We start from the raw sequence: 23,672 nt of genomic DNA on the forward strand, positions 1-23,672 counted from the left end.
ACAGGAAGGAACAATTGGCCTTGTAAGTGAGCAGGAGTATTTGACATTGCAATCCCCTCATACCACTGAAATGTGTGTAGGATTAGCAAAATGAATGTCAGCAGACTGAAATTTGGCAGTGTTGGCTGGATTGCAGGAAAGAGTAATGCAAGTATAAGAAATAGTCTCTTCTGGGCATTCAGAACTAACATTACATGTGAATGAATTGTAGAATTGTAGAATATCCCAAGGTGGAAGGGACCAACAGGGGTCAGTCCAGCCCCTGGCTCCACATAGGACCAATCCAGAAATCAAACCCTGTCTCTGAGAGCAGTGTTCAAACACTCCTTGAATTTCAGCAACTCGGGCCGTGCCCACAGCCCTGGGCATCCCGTTCCATGCCCACCGCCCTGTGGTGCAGCCCCTTTCCCTGACCCCCAGCTGCCCTCCCCTGACAGCTCCATGCCGTTCCCTCGGGCCCTGTCGCTGTCACACAGAGCAGAGCTCAGCGCTGCCCCTCCGCTCCCTGTGAGGAGCTGCAGCCGCCATCAGGCCTCCCCTCAGCTCCTCTGCTCTGCGCTGAGCACAATGAGGGGCCTCAGCTTTCCCTCGTATGCCTTGCCCTCTACACCCTTTACTGTCTTTGTAGCCCTTCTTTGGACGCTCTTTAACAGGTTTATGTCCCTTCTGTGTGATGGTGGCTTCCCTTGCCTGGCTGTCAGTGCTGTGCTTGCAGCACTCCCAGGGCACTGTTGGCAAGAGTACCTGATGATAAAGTGCCTGGTTCTGTAGACCAGAATTAAATAGTCAGCTTTCTGCCTTAAACAACACTTGCTGAACTTTTTCACGCTTGTATGTCTTCTGCATTTTGTATGTGCTGACTTATTTAGTGTAAAAACTCAGCCCTTGGGAAAATACTTCTCAGTATAAAGCTAATGGTTTCTATCTATACTGGTGTGCAAATAGACACCAGTTTGCACTATGCTGCATCTTGTTATCAGCTGAATTATTAATTAAAATCTTTGCCCACCACCCTTACCCATTTTTGGAAGCAAACCTGTAGTGTTTCCCTTACATTTTGAAGAGTTTATCAGTGCATTTCATGATTCACCCTGACTTGAAACAACAGAGAAGTGCTGTCATCTTCATGATTTATTTAAGATTGGTGTCAGACAAACACTTGTCAGCTGTAGGAAGTGCTGTGCAGGGCTGGAGAACACGTTGCCAACTTAATGCAACAAAGATGCCTTCTGAGGGTTTTTTTCAGAAAAGAAATACTCTCCTTTTATTTGGCACATCTTTCTGCATATTTCACCTGTCCTGGGAGAAAAAAGTAAAGAAGCCTGACACTTAGATGTGCTCATCTACTTCCAGCAAGACAAGGGTTGAGGTTTTTCACAAGCTGTGGGAGATGTGGCCAAAACAGAGCAGCTGCTGAGCCCCACTGCCTGCTGGGGTGCGTGTTGGCCCAGTGGCTGCCCACCTTGTACCTCTGCTGGAATCTCCAGGCTGTGTCAGTGGGGCAGCTGTACATGGATGTCTGTGCCAGTGGCAGCTTAAAATACATGCAGGCACAGTGAGTGTGTCCTCTCAGAAAGACCATGTTACACAGCGATGCAGAGATTTACTACGTTTTTAGGGAATGCAAAGAGATTTAAAACAGGGTGACTTATACACATAAGCGAGACAAAATGCATCATTTTGCAAAGGTGAGCAGGTTTCTTCTGTCTGAGGACTTTGCTTGATACTTTGCCATGAAGTCCAAGGCAGAGTGAGGTGAGGAGCAGATTTGGTTGTTACACACAGGAAATGCGTTTCAGCATATTTTTACTTCCTTGCCCCTTGGCTGTGCAAAACTTTGAGTGTGGTTGGAAACTGACAGCTGCTGGATGAGTTCTGTCATCAAAAAAGGAGGAAGGACCAGGAGCTGCTTCTCTGAACTGCGTTGCCCCTGCGGGAAGTCACTTGCCTGCAGTACGGAAAGGAGCCTCTGGTGGGAGCCAGAGAGTGCCAAATTAGGTTAGCCTGGAGCATCTCTTAGGCTGTGTAGAATTGTCCTTGCAGAGGTGCTGTACTGTGTGTGTCCAGCTGAGTGGAGATTTCCGAGAGATTAAAGGATGCCATGAAATCCCGATGAGTGTAGCTGATGTGCTGTGACTGAGCCGTTGCTGAGAGTGGGCACTATTGAGAGCGAGTGAGGAGTGGTCAGAATTGGGCAGTGACACGTGTACCAACAAGCTGTCATGCTCAGGGCGTGTGCTTCAATATAGCAAGCTGAGCTCTCATGTGGAAACTTCTATTCTTGTTTGTATTTGTTAGGAAAAAAAAGAAAAAAAGGAATTAAAAATTAACTTGGTCACTGTTTATGTTTGGTTTTTTTGTTTATGTTTGGTTTTTTGTCTCTTTGCTCATTTCTATGAAAGGAAAGCAACCAAATCTGCTCCCAGATGCAAGTCCATGGCTTGCTCTATGCTTCTTTTTTAACTAGCAAGCTTCTGGGGAACCTCAGCTTTCGCCCAGGGCATCAGTGGCTGCGTGAGGGCATTGGAAAGGGCCACAAAGGCAGCAGGCACAGATGGGAGTACGGCTCTGCCGTGACCTAAGGTTCCCAACTGATAGCGGGGCACTGTCCTGCTGCGGGCGCTCGTTCCCGGCTGCTGGAGACCAGCTGGCCAGGCTCCCTGCAGACTGCAGGATTCTCAATGATGGTGGCCAGCTGGATGCCATCTGGCTGCCTCTCCTCGCTGTCCTGCAGCACTTGGTTCTGCCTGCTGGGCTCCTCCACGTCATGTGCCTCCCTGTGGGAGGCCCCGGCTCGGCCCTGTGACTGCTCACGCCTTGCACGGCACAGCAGATGCAGGCAGCCGTAGAGGAGGATTGCGGCAATGATGAGCAGCAGGAGGCTGCTGGCCAGCCAGATGCCCAATGCCAGCTCCTTCTTGGTGGTGCTAGCAGATGCTGGGTCTTGTTCCAGCGTGTTGAACACCTGGCACTGGTCGCTGGAAGGGCTGGCGGACTGGCAGGTGACACACAGGAGGTACGTGGTCAGCGGGGTGAGGTTTTCCACCACGAATGAGGAGCGGCTGGCAGGCACCCTCTCCTCCTTCTGGAAGCTCTTCCTGGAGTAGCTGGACAGCACGCTGTTCCAATTGGGGTGATACATGACACTGTAAAAGCTGTCGGCACAGCTGGCCATTCTGGGCCAAATCACCATTGCTGTGTTTCCTGTGATGTTCTGGACAGTTATTCCCATTGTGGTGTTGCTGTGATGTATTGGCTTTCCCAGCAGTGATCCCCCTTCCCCAAGGAATTATTGCTTTCTGAGATGGCAGCTGAGACGCTGCAGCAGAGGGGATGCTGTGTGGATCATAGCACTCTGTAATTCAAAGAAGGAATTTGTTAGGAAACAATGCTCTTAGCTTTAAACTTTATAGTTCTTCGCCAAGTCAAAGGCTAAGTATGTGCCTGTATTAGCTCAGCCATAGTTGCTGCCTGTCCAGGTGACCACCTGTATTTTGTCTCTGAGAGATGGTGTGTTTTGCTGGGTTTGGCTTTGGGGAGCCACTTCCAAAGGGATTTTCATTTTACCATGCCCTCATAACATGGAGCCAAGGGGTAATAGCCCTCAGTATCCCATTCAGAATTTGCCTCCTCTCTTTTAGGTGCATAAATGTGATACAGTCTTAAGTCTGTGGGTATTTTGGCCAGAGGAGTTTGCATTCAGGTGACATGAGGTGAAACAAAAACTCCTCATGACTGGAAGCATCCTTTACAGTTGTGAAAGATCCAACAGGGAAAATGTGAATGATCAGAAATTTAAACGAATGCATTAATACATCTTTTCTCTGGGACAGTGCTGGAGTATTCTGGTTAGTAAACCAAGCATTTCTGTTAGGAAAAAAATCTTTGTATGTAGCCTAATCTTGTGTTAAGGGACACTGTTATGAAAAAGTGATGTTGAACCACAAATCAAACTGAAATTCTTGTCTGAATTGGCCTTAGACTGAAGACAGCCAGATGAACCACCCAACTAATTAACTCCTTACCTGTTGCAGTTACTTCTTGCCTGATGAGTGTGTTGATAAGTGGGGCTTGGGTTGGTTTTGTATTTGTTGGTTTTTGTTTTGCTTTGTTTTAAGAAATGCAGCGTTTGTTTTTCTCTCTGAGTGTCCAGCATTTTATCTTACTTATATGGTGATTTCTGTAATCCAATTCATGAGCAACTGAGTTTCTTACTTGGCAAGGGATGGCAAGAGTGGCAATTGAGTGATAAATTCTCTGGCCACCCACAAGTCTTTGATTTCTTCCAGTCATGGCTGAGTGAAAACAAAACAGCATGCGGAGCCATCACCAGCCAGTATTTTTATCTCCCATCGTGTTTTACATTAACTGCATGTTCCATGCTGTTCTCCTTTCCTGCAGGTGAGTTTGCACCTCTCTATCTGCAGCTAAGGCAGCTGCTGTGATGGCCGCACAGAGTTGGCATCAGTCATGGTGCTTAGCCCTGATGCCCTCTGGAAGAGCTTTCTCAAGCTGGGGTTAGTTGGTGAAATACAGCTTTTATCATTGTAGTGCTTTTTTCTTTTTTTTTTTTTTTTTTTTTTTGTTAATTGTTAATATTCTTTCCTGTGCAAAGTCTGGTCAGGAAGGGCGGTGATGCAGTGGCACAGGGAGGTGGTGCAGTCACCCCTGGAGGTGTTCCAGAACCGTGTGGATGTGGCACTGAGGGATGTGGTCAGTGGGCATGGTGGGGGTGGGCTGCTGGTTGGACTGGGTGATCATAGAGGTCTTTTCCAGCCTTAATGGTTCTGTGATGGTATGGTGCTGCCTTCCTGATCAAGTTAAGTGCACTCTTTTTGGTACAGCAACCAGATAAAGGAACTGAGTTTGCTGTCAGATAAGCTTAACAGAGAGACATGTTTTACATGTAACTGACTTCTGAATATCAGTAGAAGCAGAGCTTTTCCTTGCTCAGTTTTCTCCTTTCTAGCTGGTAAATCCCAGTTATTTAAAAATATGATTACTTTTTATAGAACGCTTCCTAATACTGTCTAGAATCATTTATTCATCACAGCGTTTTCTAAATAGAGTATTTGGTGCTTTACTAAATAACAATACTATTTTTTTCTGTAATTATAACACATCATTTGTTACAAGGTGCGTAATTAGGACAAATAAATGTTTGGAAGGCACATCTGGTGTTTTGTGAAGTCAGTACTTACCATTGCCTCCTGGCAGAAATGTCAGAACAGGAGTGTCGGGTGGTGATGCCGAGGAGATGAATGAACAGGCACCAAACGTTCTGCATCGCTTTCCTCAGGAGTTACTGCTTCATGCTCTCTGTTGCCAGTTTGCTTTCTCTTCCCTTCAGATTCCTGGGACTCAGTTTTCACTGCTCGCTCCTGTCTTTTTCCTCACAGCACTGCTGGTGGATGGTTTCTTTGTCTCTTCTACTTGAATTCAGGCAGGGCCACATCTCTTCTAAAGGTGCTGTTGCCTTGGTTTTCAAAGAACACAGAGGAGAAAAATGATGTCCTTTCCCCCCTCTTCCTTGCTTGCTTCACATTGGGCAGCACGCTGCCTGCACATCTCCGTGATGTGCTCCTGTGCCTGTACTGGTGGTGCTGTGAGTGATTTATGTTAGCACTTGGATGACATCAGCAACCAGCAACTCTTTTTTTTGTTGTTGTTGTTTTGTTCACTTTCAGGAGGGGAGGGAGCAAGGCGTAACTGAACAAATGCAAGCTCCCTCTCTCTACCTTCCCCTCCCTCTGTGTTAGTGACATTTTCCCTCGGTGTTTTATGGTTTATTGCACCATGGGGGGGAACAGCAATGCTGTGTGATGGGGGGTTTTCTAAATCCCTGGTCCTGCTTCACTTACTGCTGATCCCGTGCTTACAGGTAGACCATGTCAGGTGCTTCTCTGCAAAGGTTACTTGGAAAAAGGTGTACTGTTAGGTTGGCAGACTTACTGGTATGCATTGGTGAGTTATTTATAATGAAAACCATGTTTTTAGGGCTTGCCTTTCTGTGACAAATTTCTGCTGTATGAAGGGAGCTCCCTTCTAATCAGCAGCACAGAGAGCTGGTGGCAGTGGGATGCTTTAAGCCAGTGAAGAAAAATTCTCTTTGTGCTGTGGCTGAAATACTTTGGAGATGTTTAATGTTTAGATCTACCTGACTGGGAACGTCAAGAGAAAGAAAAGGAGTCTTCCCTTTTTGGGATAACTCTATAAAATGTTTCGTATGTTGGGACATTTGTCTGCACGCTTAATGTTTTACCAGTTCTCATCCTCTTCAGTGCCCCAGATCCTCTTAGTGTGAGCAGAAGTCTGCACAAATAGATTTGTTGTACGTGAGGATCTGCAGCTTTGTGCTGTCCAGTCGGTGGGAGTTTGGAATTAGCATTGTCTTCACAGGGTGGCAGAAGACACCTCAGCCATCAGCTGGGGCAGGGCCGCCTCTAGTGGGTTGCTCAGGGCTGCAGCCTTGAACATCTTCAAGGACAGAGACTGCACAGCCTCCCTTTTTGACCACTCTTACAGTAATAACGTGTTTAACTGGAGTTTCCTGTTTGTGCCCTCTTGTCCAGGCACTGGGCACCTCTGAGCAGAGCCCAGCTCCCTTACTACCCCACCAGGTACACGTACACATGGACAGGATCCGCCTGAACTGTCTTCTCTTCAGGCTGATCAGCCTAGCACTGTCTTTCCTTGCAGAACAGATGCTCCAGCCCTTAATTATCTTTGTGGCCCTTTGCTGGACCACAGGTGAAGTTGGCCAACTCCCTTTTGATCCATAGTTTCAGCAAACGTTTTCTAAATCCCTACCCAGCATCAGTTTGTATATTTCTGCATACTCTTTGATGTAGCCAAGGCCATGATTCCCCACTACCAATACAGGCTGTGGAATGTAAGGATAGAGCACAGCCTTGCTGAAAAACATGAGATACTGGTGGATGGGAAGCTGGATGTAAATCAGCGATGTGCCCTCACAGTCCAGAAAGCCAACCATATTGTGGGCTGCATCAAAGGAAGCGTGACTGATAGGGTGAGGGAGGTGATCCTGCCTCTCTGCTCTGAGCTGGGGAGGCCTCACCTGGAGTACTGTGTCCTGATGTGGAGTCCTCAGTACAGGAGAGACGTTGGACCTGTTGGAGCATGTCCAGAGGACCTCAGAAATGACCCAAGGATGGAACAGCTTTCCTCCAAGAACATGCTCTGAGAGGTGGGGCTGTTCAGCCTGGTGACCTGAGCACAGCCTTTCAGTATCTAAAGGGGGGCTATGAGAAAGAAAGGGACAGACTCTTTAGGAGGGTGATAGGACAAGAGGAAATGGTTTCAAACCAAAAGCAGGGACATTTAGGTTGGATGTAAGGATGTTTTTTACAGTAAGGGTTGTGAGACATTGACACAGGTTGCCCAGAGAGGTGGTGGATGCCCCATCCGTGGAGACACTCAAGGTCAGACTGGTCAGGGCTCTGAGTGACCTGATGTAGCTGTAAGTGTGTCTGTTCATTGCAGGGGAATTGGACTAGGTGACCTTTAAGGGTCCCTTCTAACTTGATTCTGTTTCTTTATAAACTCCAAAATGCAAGGGTGCATCCCAGACTTGGATTTGCTTTAATCTTGTGTACAGCTAGGGGGGTTGCAGAAAAGAGATCCTTATTAATTAGAGAGAGCAGTAACTGCAAAAGGCTGTATTCTGTGATGAGGTCCTCAGAGGTTTACAACACCTATTGTGAGCTGAAAATTGAAGTAACTTCTTTTAAGATGTGTTGTACGTAAAATGAACTGTGTAGAAATAGAAGTTGTGCTTCAAATTCATGCACCCATCATCCTTTTCTACTTGTGTAAACAGAAAAATACATGAGGTAATGTTTGTGACTCTATAAATGTCAAGTGAAAAATGTCTGGTGAATGAATACTTTTCTTGCTTAGCAAGGGAGTTCCTGCCTTACAAAAATGAAGCTTTCTATTTTAACTTTTTGGATAGAGAGTAAGATGCAAGGTTTACATTGTTTTTAATACTCAGCGAAGTAGTGTTTAAATGAGATTATTTCTAAGATGCAGTCAGCTGAGATTTTCATTAATCCAATATTTTTTTCCTCATTTCAGGCATTGAATCTGGCATATTCAAGCATCTACAGCAACTATAGGAATTTTGTTGGCCCCCCTCACTTTAAAGTCATCTGTAGGCTTCTTGGCTATCAGGGGATTGCTGTGGTGATGGAGGAGCTGCTGAAAGTCGTCAAGAGCCTGGTATGCCCTTGTCTATCAGTTTTGCTATTCCAAACAGCTTCTGGTAGGAAATATCTTAAGAAAAATAAAATGGAAGTAGGATTTCTAAGGAAACTAAGATCTCAGCTTAAATTAAAATGTTGCACCCACTGAAGTTCAATACAAGCTGTATTTGGGAGTGCCTAGTGTCTCATGAAAGCAATAGAAGATATGCCTTGAGAAGCTGAGCAGTGTTTTGAAAATCTTGAATTCTGCTTTGGGGATTAATTTAATTTGTGGAAATCTATGCTGCTGGGTCCTGCATAAACTCTGGAAAAGTATAAATGTTTCAATTGACTTGGTTGCAACTAAAAAATGTACCATAAATTTACTCTCTCAGAATGCTTCAAAGCAGCTGGAGTGTGCTTTCTGCCTTCTGTGACTTTAGGGCTTTGATTAATAATGTCTCTGACAGATGACCCTTAATCACAAGGAAGGCTTAATCTCCGTTCTTTATCTAGAAGTGGGTAGCATCAGGCCTATTCAGAGGAGTGCTCAGACCATCAGATGTTGGAAAAGTTGCCCGTACAGCCTATGTATCTAGTATTGGAAACAACCTTTTTTGGAACTAGGAGTTGAGGGGCTGTTTGTTTACTTTGTGAACATCTTTGCATACAGTCATAATGTGTTGCTGGTAAGTTTAAGCTACAGGAATGGTTTTTCCCTCCCCAGCTCCTGTTTCAGCACGCTGCCAACTTGGTCCAGCTGTAACAGGTGCATAGCTGTACTATTCATAATCTCACTTCAGGCAGTTGACATACTGTTTATTGTCATTCCAACAATGTTCTAAGTATGTTTTTGAAATGTCTGAAAAGATGGAGCCTGTTTGAAGGACTGCTATGGGGAATGGCTGTTTACAAGGGTGGATAGTGATAGGGCAGTAGGGAATGGTTTTAAGCTGAGACAGGGGAGGGTTAGGTTAGATATTAGGAGGAAGTTTTTCACTCAGAGGGTGGTGACACACTGGAACAGGTTGCCCAAGGAGGCTGTGGATGCCCCATCCCTGGAGGCATTCAAGGCCAGGCTGGATGTGGCTCTGGGAAGCCTGGTCTGGTGGTTGGTGAGCCTGCACATAGCAGGGGGGTTGAAACTAGATGATTGTTGTGGTCCTTTTCAACCCAGGACATTCTATGATTTTATGTGATTCTATGATATAATCTTCAGGGAAAGATGGAAACGTAATTTTCATGCTTTGGAGCTGAATGTTGGTTTGTTGTTTTGAGGAAGATTATTTTTACTTTTTTGCAGATCACCTCAATTCATTACAGGCAATATGGAACAAATAGGCATTAATAAAGGCGGCTGAAAGGCCTCGAGGTGGGGAGGGGTCCTGGTGCTTGATCTGAATGTTGCTCAGGTGTTGAGAGATAGGTGTCTAATGGCAGGAAGGTAAAGTGACGGTGGACTGGAGCTGTGTCTTAACTGGTGTACCTGCAATAGCTAGTTTAAGCTGTTACAGACATGTCTCGTACTAAGCATTGTTCTTTTGCTGCTTTTGAAAACATTCTGATGAACTTGTTTACTAAAATCAAAAAGTTGGTTGGACAGTAGAGGCTGGCTGTAAGAACAGATGATGATTTCCTGTGCTTTCTTTTCCTTCCTGGCTTTAGCTGTCAAGCCACTCTTCCTGTAGCAAAAAGCAGCTAATACCACGTGAAGGAAAGTGCAGCTGTACTCATTTGAAAGAGTGACCTTTTTTGAAGATGATGGCTAGCACAAGGCTAAATTCAAGACCACGTTCAATCTATATGTGGCTTGAACACAATTGTTTTTCTTTAGCAACACTGACACATTAACAAGTGCCTCTTTTCTCTTAGTTACAAGGGACAATTCTTCAGTATGTCAAGACCCTGATGGAAGTGATGCCTAAGATCTGTAGGTTGCCAAGACATGAGTATGGTTCTCCAGGTTAGTTCACGTTTGGTGTTACTATAAACTTAATAAAATGATACTAATTACCATCTTCTAGATTATATGTACCTCTGTCTGTCCCTCCCTCTCTTCTCTGTCCCATGAAACAGAAGTTAGTCATTTTTTTCATAGCAAGTATCGTTAAGGGCTGAGCTTTCAGAAAATACTTAATAAAGGATTAGATGGTGTTTTACAACTTCAGCCTCTAGGGAAAATGAAAGGATGTCTGTCTATAGACAGCCTTATGACACGATTACCTTGAGCTGGGATATTCACTATAGTTTCTCATCCTAGTCTTTATCACAAACACATCGAGCTTTCCCTCTGCAAGTTAGCCTTTTGTACCAGTGCTGTTAAGGTGTCTCATTTAGATAATCCTGAGTCTCCAGAAAAGCCTTTATTTCCTCTTGCTTTGCCCTTATGAAATGTAAACTACTGCTGAGGGGCAGACTGGTCCTGCCAGAGCAGTTGTGTCAGAAGGTTGTGCAGGGAGCACCTCGGCCTCTTAACAGGAAGTATAACAGTTGGAGAAGAAGAAATGTCTTTGAAAGTTATATGCCACTATGGGGAAATAATTGGCTAATTAGTATTTATCACATTGTTCTCTGAAATTTTGAAACTGCTTCCCCCCCTTCAAAATAGTCCTCCTCCACTATATCTAATTAACACAAATTAATCTTTTAATCTTTCCATGTGCCACCCACCTCCTGAGCATATCTTTATTATTTCAGAGTTCTTCAGGTTTATTAAATGCCACTCCAAATGGAGTAAGGTTGTTTTTTCTGCTTCCCACAGCTTGCTTGACGCTCATTACCAATGTTAAATGAAATCGAGGACTCACTAAGTGTTTCCTTCCTGTTTTTCTCCCTGGAGCGTAGAAATGGATGACTCATGGTACTTAGCAGCTTAAAAATAATCTTTCTGAGATTTTTAGCCACTCATTAAGTCCTGACCACAATAGCATGTATTCTCAGATACAGAGTCTGCATCACTGAGGTTTGAGGTGCTGCAGGTGAGGTTAGGAAGCCTGTGTTGTCTTGCCAGAAATGTTCAACTTCAAGAAGTATTAGGGACCTAAACAGAAACTTTCTCCTGAGGTAAAAAGGCAAACTATCCTATTAGAAAGGCAAAACATTATTTGTGCAACTGTTCACAGAGATTATCTACTCTTGCTGCAGGACCTAAACCTTCTTAACATTCTGGTTTTCTAGAGAACACTAATAACTTTGACCTCATAATTACTACTTGAGGAGAAATCCTCTATGATTGGATTCCTGCTGTCCTGAGATGTCAGAGTTCTTCATGTTATGGTAGAAGACAGCAAGTCAAAGTGGAATGGATCTCAAAAAACCCACTTGATTCTGTTCCCTAAGCATGTCTGTGGCTGGTGCACAGGCTGATTTGTTCTTAATGGGTATTTTTCTGTGCTGAAATATTTCTAGCAAAGAACACTTGATAACTTCCCAGAAAGTCTCTTCCAAGAAGCGGCAGAGGCAGCCTTTATAGCACAGTCACAGCTTTTCTGTGTTCTTATTGAAGCTACTAAACAAAAAACATGTATGGAAATTCAGGGGGTTTTCATCCAACTGTAGCATCACTGAAGAATTGCACTGCTGTCTCTGGAGCCTTTCCATCATGAGCTGCCTGCCCTTGGAGTGTGTCTGATTGGTGACGAAAAATGGTCTCTGTGATGGCAACCTGCTGTAGATTTTAGCCCCAGCCTGGCATGCTGAGAGGAATTGTCATAGTGTGGAGGGGAAAGGCTCAACCCACATTTGATTAAAAAAAAACCTGTCCTCTCTTCTCTGTGCTAAAATCTCCTCTGTACCGTTTCTGCTGCTTATTTACCTTACTCACTTGCTTGCATTTTCAGTGTGAACCAAGTGCATGCTAACTGTTGTCTCTTGCTTTCTCTGCCTCTGGCAGCCTGCTGCAGAAGCAGCGTTCAGTAGTTGTTGTAGTAAGTTTGCATCTTGCAGAGCGTGTTTGTATGCTGCTTTTCATCCCTAACTCATTTAATCACTTCTTTATACCTGCCACTACCTACACATAACGACCAAAGCTATGACTCCAGTTTATGGATTAGGTACACAGATTCTCATCTGCCTCAATGTAACATTCGTTCATCAACTTAGAATTAACTTCCTGAGTCCATTCTCCACAAGCAAAGCAATTTAAGTTTGCTCAGTGAGGCTCCAGCTATTTCATGTGCTTCAAACTTTGATTGAGAGCTTTGTTTGAACACCACTGATTGCAGTTCTGGGAGCTCTACGTGATCAGCCCTCTGGACCTGTGGATTTCTGAAGAGAGATTTATTCTTGCTAAAAGGAGCAGAGTACAGACAGTGGCATTACAATTGTTCAGGACTCCTGCTCACCAATGGTTTTGTTTCCATAGAAACAATCTTACAGCAGTGGGAAACTTGCTCATCTTGTAGTCATAAAAATATTTGTCTAAAAATACATTAAGTGTAAGGGTTCTTGAAGGGACCTGTTAAAGTCTCTGAAGCTCTTAAAAAGAATAATAGTTGATAAAAGTCTGAACTTGACTTTTGATCTTGGAAGTAAAATTTTTCTTCTGGTGTTTTCCTAGGATTTACATACAGCTTTCCTCCTTTTCATAAACAAGTATTTCATGTCCTGCCACTCTGAAATGCCGTTAGTTGTGGTAAGGAAAATAGTTCCTCAGCTCTGCTGTGAGATGAGGCTTAGAGGCCTGCTCTGAGGCAAAATGTGCATTACGGAATGCAAGAGGCCATGACCTCTTGTGATCACGTGTTTGCCCTCCATCTGGGAGAAGCCCCCCCAGCTTTGAGGCTCCAATTGGCTGCCAGCTGTGCTGCCATCTCTCCTTTGACCAGATGTGGTGCTGGCTGTGCCTTTCTGCTCAGCACAGCAGTCCAGCAGGTAACTGTGTCCTCCTATAAATCTTCTGGAGTATCTAATGAGGACTGGAGGGAGCCTTGGCTAGAAGAGAGCAGTAGTGGTGAGAGGGAAGGCTAGCTTGGGGCATAGCAGAGGGGCTGTGGATGCTTCCAGTTTTTTCAGGTTTTTTGACCAAACTTGGATCAGTGGAAGGGTAGATTAATTTTGCTGGGGAGCCATGTCTTGAATTCTCTTGGGGGAGAACATGAAGGAAATTTATTCATAGGTTTTTCTGAAACTTGTCCATTGGAAAAGAATGTTGGGACATGGGAAGATGCACAACAGGAAAAGATAGGAGTGCTGTTGAAGGATTTGCAGAAAAACATAGGGGATACCATTTTCTGAGCTCCAATATCAGATAACTCAGCAAAGCCAAACTTTCAGAAGCTTTCCATACTGTATTTCCTTCTGTCTGATTTGGACGCAGAAAGGAAGCTGAGAAATGGCACTGAAAAACTTCCAAGAGGCAGTGGTATTGGAAATGCCCTTCAGGTGTCCATACTTAACGAGAAAAGAGGTAATCCTGGTTTTCTGTTGACAAAACCCTGCAGAAGTGTACGTTATGTTTTCATAAAACAAAATCCTAGATGATTTTGAATGGACAGTGAGTAACACAATAGATATGAAGACCGATAGGATATTTATTTCTAACAAAATAAGCAGTGCACAGGCTTCGTGGTCAGAATTCCTTTTTCTTTTAAAGGAATGGTGTGACTTCTGGGATGCAAAGCTAATTAATGATGTCTCTACTGAACTAAAGAAATAATCATAGATAGCACTTGAAGGTCTGTAGGGGAATGAACAAAAAGTTCATTACATCACCCGGTTTCTTGGGAACAGTTTTGATTCTGCAGATTAGCAGCCTTCACCTCACAGTTGTTAAGTCAGCACTGTGCAGAAAATAAGGCATAACGTGAGTAGATCCAGAGTTATTTTCAAGATCAACTTTGTTGTTAGTCAGCACCTTAGGTCTGTAATTAATAGCCAGTAGCTAATCTTTGAGGTACCAGGCTTGTTACAAGCTCTGGAACGTTTGATTTGAGTCTGTAGGTGTGAATTGAGATTGTTTTATAGAAAATGAGAGAGGACCCAAGTGAAGAAATCTGACCATGTGTTGATTTGGTCTGACTTCCTAAATTAATTAGTGTACAGGCTGCACAGCTGAAACTTGGCATCTGTTGTTTGAGCACTGTTGAGATGGAGCCTAATCCTTTACTAATCTCTTGTGCTTTACTAGATCTGTTTGATCTCAGCAGAAGCAAGGCTGCTATCTGTGTAAATTAGAAACTGGGATTATATGACCAATTATTATTGCACCTAGCGTCATCCCATCTGCAGGAATAGACAGGTTTAGTTAAAGTTGCTTTCTTGGAAAGAAGGAGCAAACAGATTCATTTTCCTTGCAAAATACAACATGTATGTTAACTCAGTAGCTTACAGCTTGCACCCACAGAGTTAGGAGGATGGAGGCTGCATGCAATTAAATGAAACTAAGACAGTTGGTCTTTCTGCAGGGCTTCATTATGCGCATGGAGTCTCATAGGAATGCCCTTCTGTGTGCTGTACAGTACAAGTAGATGTAACCAGGAGCACCATCGCTTAAATATTAATAGAAACTTGATAATGTGCTGCTGCCCCAGGTCTCCACTGGGGAGCAGATTGTGTTTCCAGCATCATTTCTGTTCCATCAGAAATTGCCTGTGTACTTCTGTAAACTTTCTTCTGCTTGACCCCTAAATCAAGCGCTGCATCTAAGGGAGGTAGTTAATAAGGCTTTTGGAACAGCTGCGTAATAAATACGGAGTGTCAGATTCTCAAAATAATGACACCATTTTGTTCATGAGTGCCTGTGTGTGGGTGCGTGCATTTGTGTATCTGCATATGGCCATGAGAGCTTTCAGGGAAGAAAGAAAAGTCTTTGTTAAGGACTTAGGGAGGAACTCGGTAACTTGGAGCAGTTGCAGAAGACAGTATGTAATTTTCATAGAATGAATCATAGAATGGTTTGGGTTGGAAGTCACCCTTAAGATCATCTACTTCCAATCCCCTGCTATAGGGAGGGACACATCCCTCTAGACCAGGCTGCTCAAAGCCCCATCCAGCCTGGCCTTGAATGCTTCCAGGGAGGGGGGCATTCATAACCTTGCTGGACAACTTGTTCATTGTCAAACCATCTTCACCTCTGAAGCCTATCCAGGTCCCTCTGAATAGCATCTTTTCCCTCTAGCATGTCAACTGCACCACGCTGCTTAGTGTCTGTCATATGCAAACTTGCTGAGGGTGCACTCAGTCTCACTGTCCATGTTGCCTACAAAGATGTTAAATAACACCGATCCCTGAGGAATGCCACTCATCAATGCGTCTCCACTTGGCCACTGAGCCATTGACTGCAACTTTCTGAGTGCAACCATCCAGCCAGTTCCTTATCCAGCGAATGCTCCATCCATCAAATCCATTTTTCTCCAGCTTGTCAACCAGGATGTCATGCAGGACAGCATCAGACACTTTGCAGAAGTCGGGGTAGATGACATCACTTGCTCTTCCTTATCTACTGATGCCGTAACTCCATCATAGAAGGCTACCAAATTTGTCAGGCATGACTTGCCCTTGGTGAAGCCATGCTGGTTACCACCAATCACCTCATCCTTATTTTCTGTGTGTCTTAGTTGGGCATTCAGGAGGATCTGCTCCATGATCTTGCCATGCACAGAGGTGACACTGGCTGGCCTGTAGTTACTTGGTGTTCATGATGTGAACCTCCCTCTTCTCTGGCTCCTGCTGCTTTTGGGTGGACTTACAGCCCTGATTTGGTTTCTGTTGCACTTTCAGTATGGGTTTAGGTAACAGCTTTCCTTATTGCTGGTCACTGTTCTTTGTGCTGTTCTTGATTTCCCTGTGTGCTGTAATCCTCCTTTTTTACATTTGCTGTAGGTGACATCAGTTATTCTCAGGATTTCACTGGAGAGCTGTCCATGTAACATTAATAACATTCCCTTCAGCTATATTTCAGTTTCTTTGAATCCATCAGAGTCAGCAAGCATTCATGACAACTGATGACCTCCGTTAGGGTGTCTGTTCTGTTTTCCCTATCAGTCATCAAGCTGGGTCTGAAAACCCTCTTCACTGAAAGCATGGAGGAGCACTCCTTTACTGCACATTTTCTGTTGACAAACAGATCTTTGAGATGTAGCAAAGGCAGTTCTGGCTCCCCTTACTGTGCACTTTACTGATGTTCTCTGTTGCTAAATTTAATGGCGTGAGACTTTCTGTAGAAACGCGTGGGTTAGCCATACTCTTCCTTCCTCCTCTGTAAATTCTTAAGCTCTTCTGAAATTGAGGGATTTCCTTGGCATGGATACACTCCAGCATGTATTTTGTGTTGTGTGTTCCCCCTGGGCTGTCGTCTTGCTGAGTGAATATGGAGGCTCATCCTCTGTATAGGAATCATTCTCCAGCTGCATCCAAGCAGCACGTGGGAAGGTGCTGGAGGCTCTCTATGTTCCTCATTGAGTGTAATGGAAACTCCTTTATCTAGCATACAATCCAAAAGCTTTGCATTACGTATTTTCTTCTATCATTACTCTTGAGGTTGAAAAGGTCAGATTTATGCAAACAGATGGAAAAATGCTGATGGAAATATGTTATAAAGAGCCTAGAAGCTGTCTGTCCTACTGCAGTTTTCTGCTCTTCCTCACCCACCCTGCATATCTCTTCAGCCTCTGTGCTGCTGACCTGCAGGAGCCACCTGAACCCAGGGGCTTCTTGAGCTTGCTTGTAAACCAGGAGAAGGCGCAGCCTTTCTCTGGAGTGGGGGAAGGAGTTGGGAGTCCATCAATGCATTAAGCCTCACTGTTGTTTGGGAGAAGTTTGAGATGATTCTGTAAGTTGTGTGGCTTTGAAAATGACAATTTAGCTGTTTTTCAGCAGTTTTTGGAAAACCTGATAGATGCACTGCTCTGACTGTGCTTGTCAGCCAGGATGTAGCGCATCCTTGCCAGCAGAGCTTGACTTGGCTTTTTTGTATTTGTCTTGTGAGATTATGGATCATGTCTCTATGGCTGTGGTGCTATCAGCTCTATCTTGACATTACCTGTGCTCCCTTCAGTGCTCTACTCCTTGCTGGCTCTGTCATCTTTGGGAAGAAGAGCTGTGAACTGAACGTGTTGGGTGGTGCAGCAGGCTGGGGGACAGAAATAGAATCAAGAATAAGAGGCTGGAACAGGACTAATAGCAGACAAGAGCCCTGTTCTATCTTTCTGCTTCTGGAAATCATTCTCTTACCTCCTACTTTAGCAGCTCAATCCAGCAGAATGTAGGCACTCCATTCTGCATGACTTATCCAGTTGAAATGATCAACACATCACTGGCTTAACACTTAACCTCTGATTGTTAATATGTTTAAATACTGCTCCTTTCAGTTTCATCTAGGAGGCATGTCCATAAAAAAATCAAAAGTAATCTCACATGCTAATACATGGAGAGCTGTACCGGTGTGATCATCACTGGGTTTCTTCCTGGCTCCTGAGTTTTGATTTTTTTTTTCCTTTTATTTGTTTGCTTCTCTGTTGATTTCAGGTATCTTGGAGTTTTTTCATCATCAGCTGAAGGACATAGTTGAATACGCAGAGCTGAAGACTGTCTGTTTCCAGAATTTGCGGGAAGTGGGAAATGCTGTCCTGTTTTGCCTGCTTATTGAGCAGAGCCTGGTAGGTGCCTGCTGTGCTGGTTTAAAACCCTGCTGTGTCTCCAAATGTACTCTCAAATTTGTGTTACTGATGGCACAAATAACAAGGTTGAAATCTGCAGGATTGCTGTTGTGGATGGACAGATAGGTAGAAACAATTTTCTATGCTGATCTCTTGGTCTTGATGCTTTTGGGTGCTCACAGAGGGAAAGATGGACATTGCTTATGAGCAATGAAAGCAACAAGAGTGGTGTTTTCTTTTTCTTTAGCTGTGTTGCCCATTCTAGGTGAGGAGAGATTCCCCACCTGTGCATGTAGGTACTGAGGCTGGGCTGTCCATCAAGGAGGGATCTTTGCTGACTGCCAACCAACCCAACATTAGCTCACTCAGTAAGCTGGCTGTGTACAAGCATAAATCCTCATGTAAGAGTCCTTCTCTCAGGTGTTTAAAACTGTTAATGTTAGCTGAGATCATGAAGCCATACTGTTCCTCAGGAGACCTGTTCAGAGTTAGAGCATCCCTCTCTAGGGACAGAGAGTAACGGGAGGGCCAGGTGAAACCATATCTTTGTGATGGAGTAACTGTCACAGTGGAGAGAAACTGGATTCCTAGAGTGGGCTTCAGGTTAATAGGGCACGAGGTGAGAGGCCAGATAGGTGAAGGCCCTGCTGCTGCCTGGGAGAATTGGCTGAGGGTGCACTGAAGTGACCAGTGCTGAAGTCACATTCAGTGGGACATGACCTTAAAGGCACTTTCTAGTAACACACCCCTGCTTGCTGCACCTCCTCTTAGTTTTGCTCTCAGTGATGCCCTGATGTCCTATCAGTATTCCAGTGTTATTCCACTGTGGTCATCTACCATAACTAGTGCAAAATTTAGGGTCTTTGGTGCATCTCTGCTAGTGGCTGAATCTTGTTAATCTTTACTGCATGGCATGTCCATTTTTGTGTTGTTGACATCGAGGATTAGAGCTAGGAAAGGCACATAGCCAGAGTACCCTGGCCTTGCTAGGGCTATGGCTGATGAACATCTAATACTAGCATTGAGGACTGCAAATAGGTAGATCCTCTGCTCCAAGAAAGAGACATGCACAGCAAAGCCGTATGTCATCTGCTGGTCATCTCTGCATGTACAGCAACCAAAAAGCAGGAGGCATCTCTCTTCCTTCCCCATATCGCTGAAGAAGTCAAGCAGCTCCTGGGAGGTGTCTCAGCCTGCCTTATTGGGAGCCGTGCCCAACGTGATAATGTGTTGTGGGAACAGTGCTGGTAAAAATAGCTGAGCTGTGCGTCATCCATCACAGCTCTGTTTGTCTGCTCAGGATCCGTCTGCCACTTTCACACCGAAATTACTCATCCTGAATTAGTCTTTTTAATAAATATCCTGTCCTTTAAGAACTGCCAGCTCAGGGTGGGAGGAGAGCTGCTGATCGCTTTGTCAATCCAAGGTAACCTGGTGAAATCATATAGTCTTTGGAAGTATTTCTGTGAAGAGAGCACCAGAGCAGTAATGTGTGCAGCTTTGACAGCAGAGGCTGGCTGCCCTCTGCTGTTCCAGCATCAGCATACTTTTGGAAGCCCAGTTTTTGTATTTGGTGTGGTCTGGAGACTCTTTATTCCTAACTGCCTCCTTTCCATTTTGTTCCAGTCCCTAGAGGAAGTGTGTGACCTGTTGCATGCAGCACCATTCCAAAACATCCTGCCGAGAGTTCATGTCAAAGGTACGGAATGAAAACACCCCGTTTGGGCAGTGCTTTCTGCTTTCCTTACATACTGCTGCACTGCTGGTGGTCACTTCCAGTCCTTTACAACACTGCTGTTACATTTATGGTAGAGGTAACTGACTCAAGCCTGGTTGTCCAGCTGAAAAATAAATTCTTGGCGAGTTGCAGTGCAAGCTACAAGAGGGAGATGAGGAATACTGTGTCAGAGATGAGTGGGGTATTTGGGGCTGTAGTAATGCCTCAATGTGGGTAAGGTGAGAGGCTTTTTTGAAACTACTGTCTAATGTACATAGCTGTCAATCACAGTGAGGTATAAGAAGCCTGGGAGCAAATAAAGTAAATGCAAGCAGTTCTTGTAAACTTTTCATGTTTGTTTTCTATTTATTTATTTATTTTTTTTTCTACTACATTGATACACACTGAGTGTTTTTAGGATTGCTTTCTTGAGTATCCCCTTTTCTTATCCATAACTGTTAGGAAATGAGCTTTTTTCCCCTTGCTCTTCTGCTTCTCTCCAGGCTGCTCTTTTGTCTCATCTCTTCTGTTTCTCATTGCCAGAGCAGATGATCTGTTCTGCTCAGAGAAATCCCATCAGCTAAAAATCTTTCAGGATAGTTTCAGATTCTTGCATCTCTCTACATAAAGCAAACCATTTGTTAGACCATTGTAAACAGTATTTCCCACTTGCCAGAGAATATTTCCTCCTTGCCAGTGACGAGGGAGTGCCAAGTGGTTTTTTTTAAGCCTTACTATACACAGAATTCCACCCTCACTATAACCCACCTTCTACAGTCAGGCAATTTAGTTGGTTAGTACAAGTGGGAGTCAAATATGTTAGCAGCAGCAGCATCACAGAGCCTTACTTTCTGTCTTGAATCTAGTAATGCATTAAACGTACACTATAAATACTTGGTGTTTTTTTGTTTGGACGTACCAATCTACAATTTAAAATATGTATTTTTTTCTAAAACCACATTGAAGGTTAACCAACTGTTTGGGGATGAACTGGCCTACAAAAATAAAAACGTATTCAGCTTCCTACTGCACTGAATAAATTGCCAGATATCAATCAAACGAATCAGATGAATCAATGCTTCTTTTATTTTTCTTTCAGAGGGTGAAAGGCTTGATGCTAAAATGAAGAGACTTGAATCAAAATATGCTCCGTTACACTTGGTCCCTCTCATTGAAAGACTGGGAACACCGCAGGTAATCTTGCTCTTATTTCTGTCTGAGGCAATTCAGGACATTTCTGGGCACTCAGAAGCCTGTTCTTTGACACAGTGCAGATAGCTGTGTCAGGAATTCAACCCGCACACCCAGCTTGCTCACATAACAGGAATTGTATTAGATGCATGGATTTGGTAAAGCTGTCGTAGCCCAGAAGTTTAAAATATTTCAGATGAGTGGAGGTGACAGGTTTGGAGGAACATTGTATTATTCATGTACGTTGCTACGTAATACATGCTCAGTGTACAGGCCAGGCTGTGAGCTGCTAATGCAAATTCAACCCACTGTGTTCCATTTTAATGTATGTAATTTTCTTAAAACAATTTCTTCCTCTTTCAGCCAGTAAATTAGAAAGCCACTGAAAATGAGTGGACATTTGAGTTGAGTTCTCCAGGCAAGCTGATGACCAAGGAGGATATTATTTTTCCACTGCCTTTGTAACTTCAGCACTGTTTTTCTGTCACTGTGGGGGCACAGTAATACTCTGTGAACTGTAGTGGTTTACAAGCCATTGAGACGTGAACTGTGTAGAGCAGAATGCTCTGAAGCAAAGCCTTCAGACTGTTTTATTGTAATGCACAGTGGTGGGTGCTGCTGTGCTGCAGAAGAGAGCAGTCAGTGTGATGGTGTAAGTGGGACAAGCACTGGCGTGATATTGCCATTTTTTGGTTATATCCGAGTCCATTTCTACTGTCCTTGAAGCTTTCTCATCTCTAGCAGCTGCAGCTGCTGCAGCCTGTACTAGCAGCAGGCCACTGAACGCTCTTCTGGCTTTCTACATCCACCCATGCAGGCAAAAACCCTTTAAAACTTCCTCAGAACAGGTTCAGAACTAGCATTACTGCATTAGCATTGCTCACTGTGGCAGCGCAGTACACATTTATTTGAAAGGGCCCTTAGATTTTTCTGAGTGCTTTTCCACTGAAGTGAACTCTGACTTCAATTCAAGGACAAGAGAAGCTTCTAGAATAAACCAAGTGAAACTGAATTATGATTGCTTTTTTTTTTTTTTTTAAGCTCCTATTACATGTTTTCCAATGACTGTACTCCAAAGCAGAGCACAGTGTGGGAACTGGATATTTATGTGAACACTGAGCTATTAGCTCAGGATGGTACTTTTCTAGAAGCATAGAATCACAGAATTGCTCAGGTTGAAAAAGACCTTAAAGATCATCGAATCCAACCACAACCTAGCCATACTACTCTAACTCCAACAACCCTCCGCTAGATCATGTCCCTGAGCACCACATTCAAACGGATTTTAAACACATCCAGGGATGGTGACTCAAGCACCTCCCTGGGGAGCCTATTCCAGTGCTTAACAACCCTTTCTGTAAAGAAGTGTTTCCTGATATCCACCCTAAACTTACCCTGGTGCAACTTGAGGCCATTTCCCCTCGTCCTGTCACCTGTCACCAGTGAGAAGAGACCAACCCTGCTCTCGCTGTAAGCACCTTTCAGATACTGGAAGAGAGCAATAACATCCCCCCTCAGCCTTTTCCCCAGACTAAAGAGCCCCAGTTCCTTCAGTAATTCAGTGTGAAGTCGTGTGGAAGAAGTCCTGTAAACTGAGTGCTTTGTGTGCAATTTCTTTCCTCAGCAAATAGCAATCGCAAGGGAAGGTGACTTGCTGACCAAGGAACGCCTCTGCTGCGGCCTGTCCATGTTTGAGGTTATCTTGACAAGGATCCGATCCTTCCTGGACGATCCCATCTGGCGTGGGCCCCTACCCAGCAATGGGGTGATGCACGTGGATGAGTGTGTAGAATTCCACCGCCTCTGGAGTGCAATGCAGTTCGTCTACTGCATCCCCGTGGGAACGCATGAGTTCACTGTGGAGTACGTATGGGCAGCTGCCGGCGGTGCACCTGCGCCAACAGCCCTTCCTTTGTTCCTTCTGCTCTGGGGGGGCTGCGAGGCACCAAACAGAGGGATTTGTTTGTGTGTCTGCTTACTGCAAAGCCAAGGGAAGCAATGCGATCGCCGGGAGGGGCTTGTGAACGCACGAACACAGAGATGATTGTATCTTTAAAGAAAATAACCCTCTATTTTAAGTACTGGCAGTGTAGAATGAATGATCCCATGACAAGCAGGCCCTAGCACATGTTGTCCAGTGGTAGCCTTACCATTACAGATGCTGAATGCAAATAAAATAGCTGGACATGTGTGCGTGTTCCTAGCCTGTATTTTCTCATCTGACTCCTCTCTGCAAGAATGAGCATTTGAAAGTTAACACGTTAATACGGTTCTTGGGTTTGGTAATTTGTGCATATCCATATTTTGAAAAACTGCTGCTGTTGAGTGCTTTTCATTGATCAGCTCTGGGGCAAATGACATATTTGCTTCCTTTCCTGTCTGCAGCCCAACGCAGAGTAACAGTGTTGAATTCCCCCTTTGTTTTCTTTGAAAATGAAATGTATGCTGCTAGAGCTGAAGTGGGGGAGGGGTAAATGTCCTTGAAGTAACTAACTGTAAGTTGTAGGAAAGCAGAAAGTAGAGGCTTCCTTTTTTTGTGTCTGTTAAGCATTCATTTGCATCACTTGTGGTACCTGGAAAGTGAAATTGATTTACTAGACTTCACAGAATTTTCTAGATTCATGTCTGTCGTATTCTGGAGTTATTTAGTATGTATTTTAGTATAATGGCTGATTCCTAAACATTTCCTGTAGCTGTGTTTGAAGGCTCTTGGTTTCTATTTCAGGCAGTGCTTTGGAGATGGCCTGCACTGGGCTGGCTGCATGATCATTGTGCTCTTGGGACAGCAGCGTCGCTTTGACGTGTTGGATTTCTGCTACCACCTGCTGAAAGTCCAAAAGCACGATGGCAAAGATGAGGTTATAAAGAATGTGGTATGTTGAAAATACTTGTTCCTTCTTAATTCACTAGAACAAACAAAAAAATCAGAGCTGTTTGTATTCAGGTGCTTTGCAGATATACCAA

At 44.2% G+C, this 23,672-nt stretch overlaps 2 protein-coding genes across 6 annotated transcripts in view; one reads left to right on the forward strand and one right to left on the reverse strand.

The window, feature by feature from the left end:
• The window catches only part of CYFIP1 (cytoplasmic FMR1 interacting protein 1), a 64,664-nt gene that overhangs the window by 39,273 nt on the left and 1,719 nt on the right, over positions 1-23,672 (forward strand). For all 4 annotated transcript variants that reach the window (XM_090126642.1, XM_031596180.2, XM_031596177.2 and 1 more), the window contains exons 24-30: positions 8,098-8,241; positions 10,077-10,167; positions 17,670-17,800; positions 19,427-19,499; positions 20,617-20,711; positions 22,333-22,571; positions 23,434-23,581. In XM_090126642.1, coding sequence (XP_089982768.1) covers positions 8,098-8,241; positions 10,077-10,167; positions 17,670-17,800; positions 19,427-19,499; positions 20,617-20,711; positions 22,333-22,571; positions 23,434-23,581 — 921 coding nt within the window. The remainder of the gene's footprint in view (positions 1-8,097; positions 8,242-10,076; positions 10,168-17,669; positions 17,801-19,426; positions 19,500-20,616; positions 20,712-22,332; positions 22,572-23,433; positions 23,582-23,672) is intronic.
• LOC116230804 (fibronectin type III domain-containing protein 9-like) lies at positions 553-6,921 on the reverse strand. Of its 2 annotated transcripts, none has more exons than XM_090126682.1 (2): positions 5,202-6,921; positions 553-3,355 (listed from the first exon to the last, which is right to left on the reverse strand). In XM_090126682.1, the coding sequence occupies exon 2, from the start codon at positions 3,230-3,232 to the stop codon at positions 2,579-2,581; it is 654 nt and encodes a 217-aa protein (XP_089982808.1). In that variant the 5' UTR covers positions 3,233-3,355; positions 5,202-6,921; the 3' UTR covers positions 553-2,578. The 2 variants fall into 2 exon arrangements, with proteins under 2 accessions (XP_089982808.1, XP_089982816.1); XM_090126690.1 differs by having other exon boundaries at positions 4,026-6,921.

This window comes from Phasianus colchicus, chromosome 1, assembly GCF_987193195.1.
Source record: "Phasianus colchicus chromosome 1, bPhaCol1.hap1.1, whole genome shotgun sequence".
NCBI lineage: Eukaryota > Metazoa > Chordata > Aves > Galliformes > Phasianidae > Phasianus > Phasianus colchicus.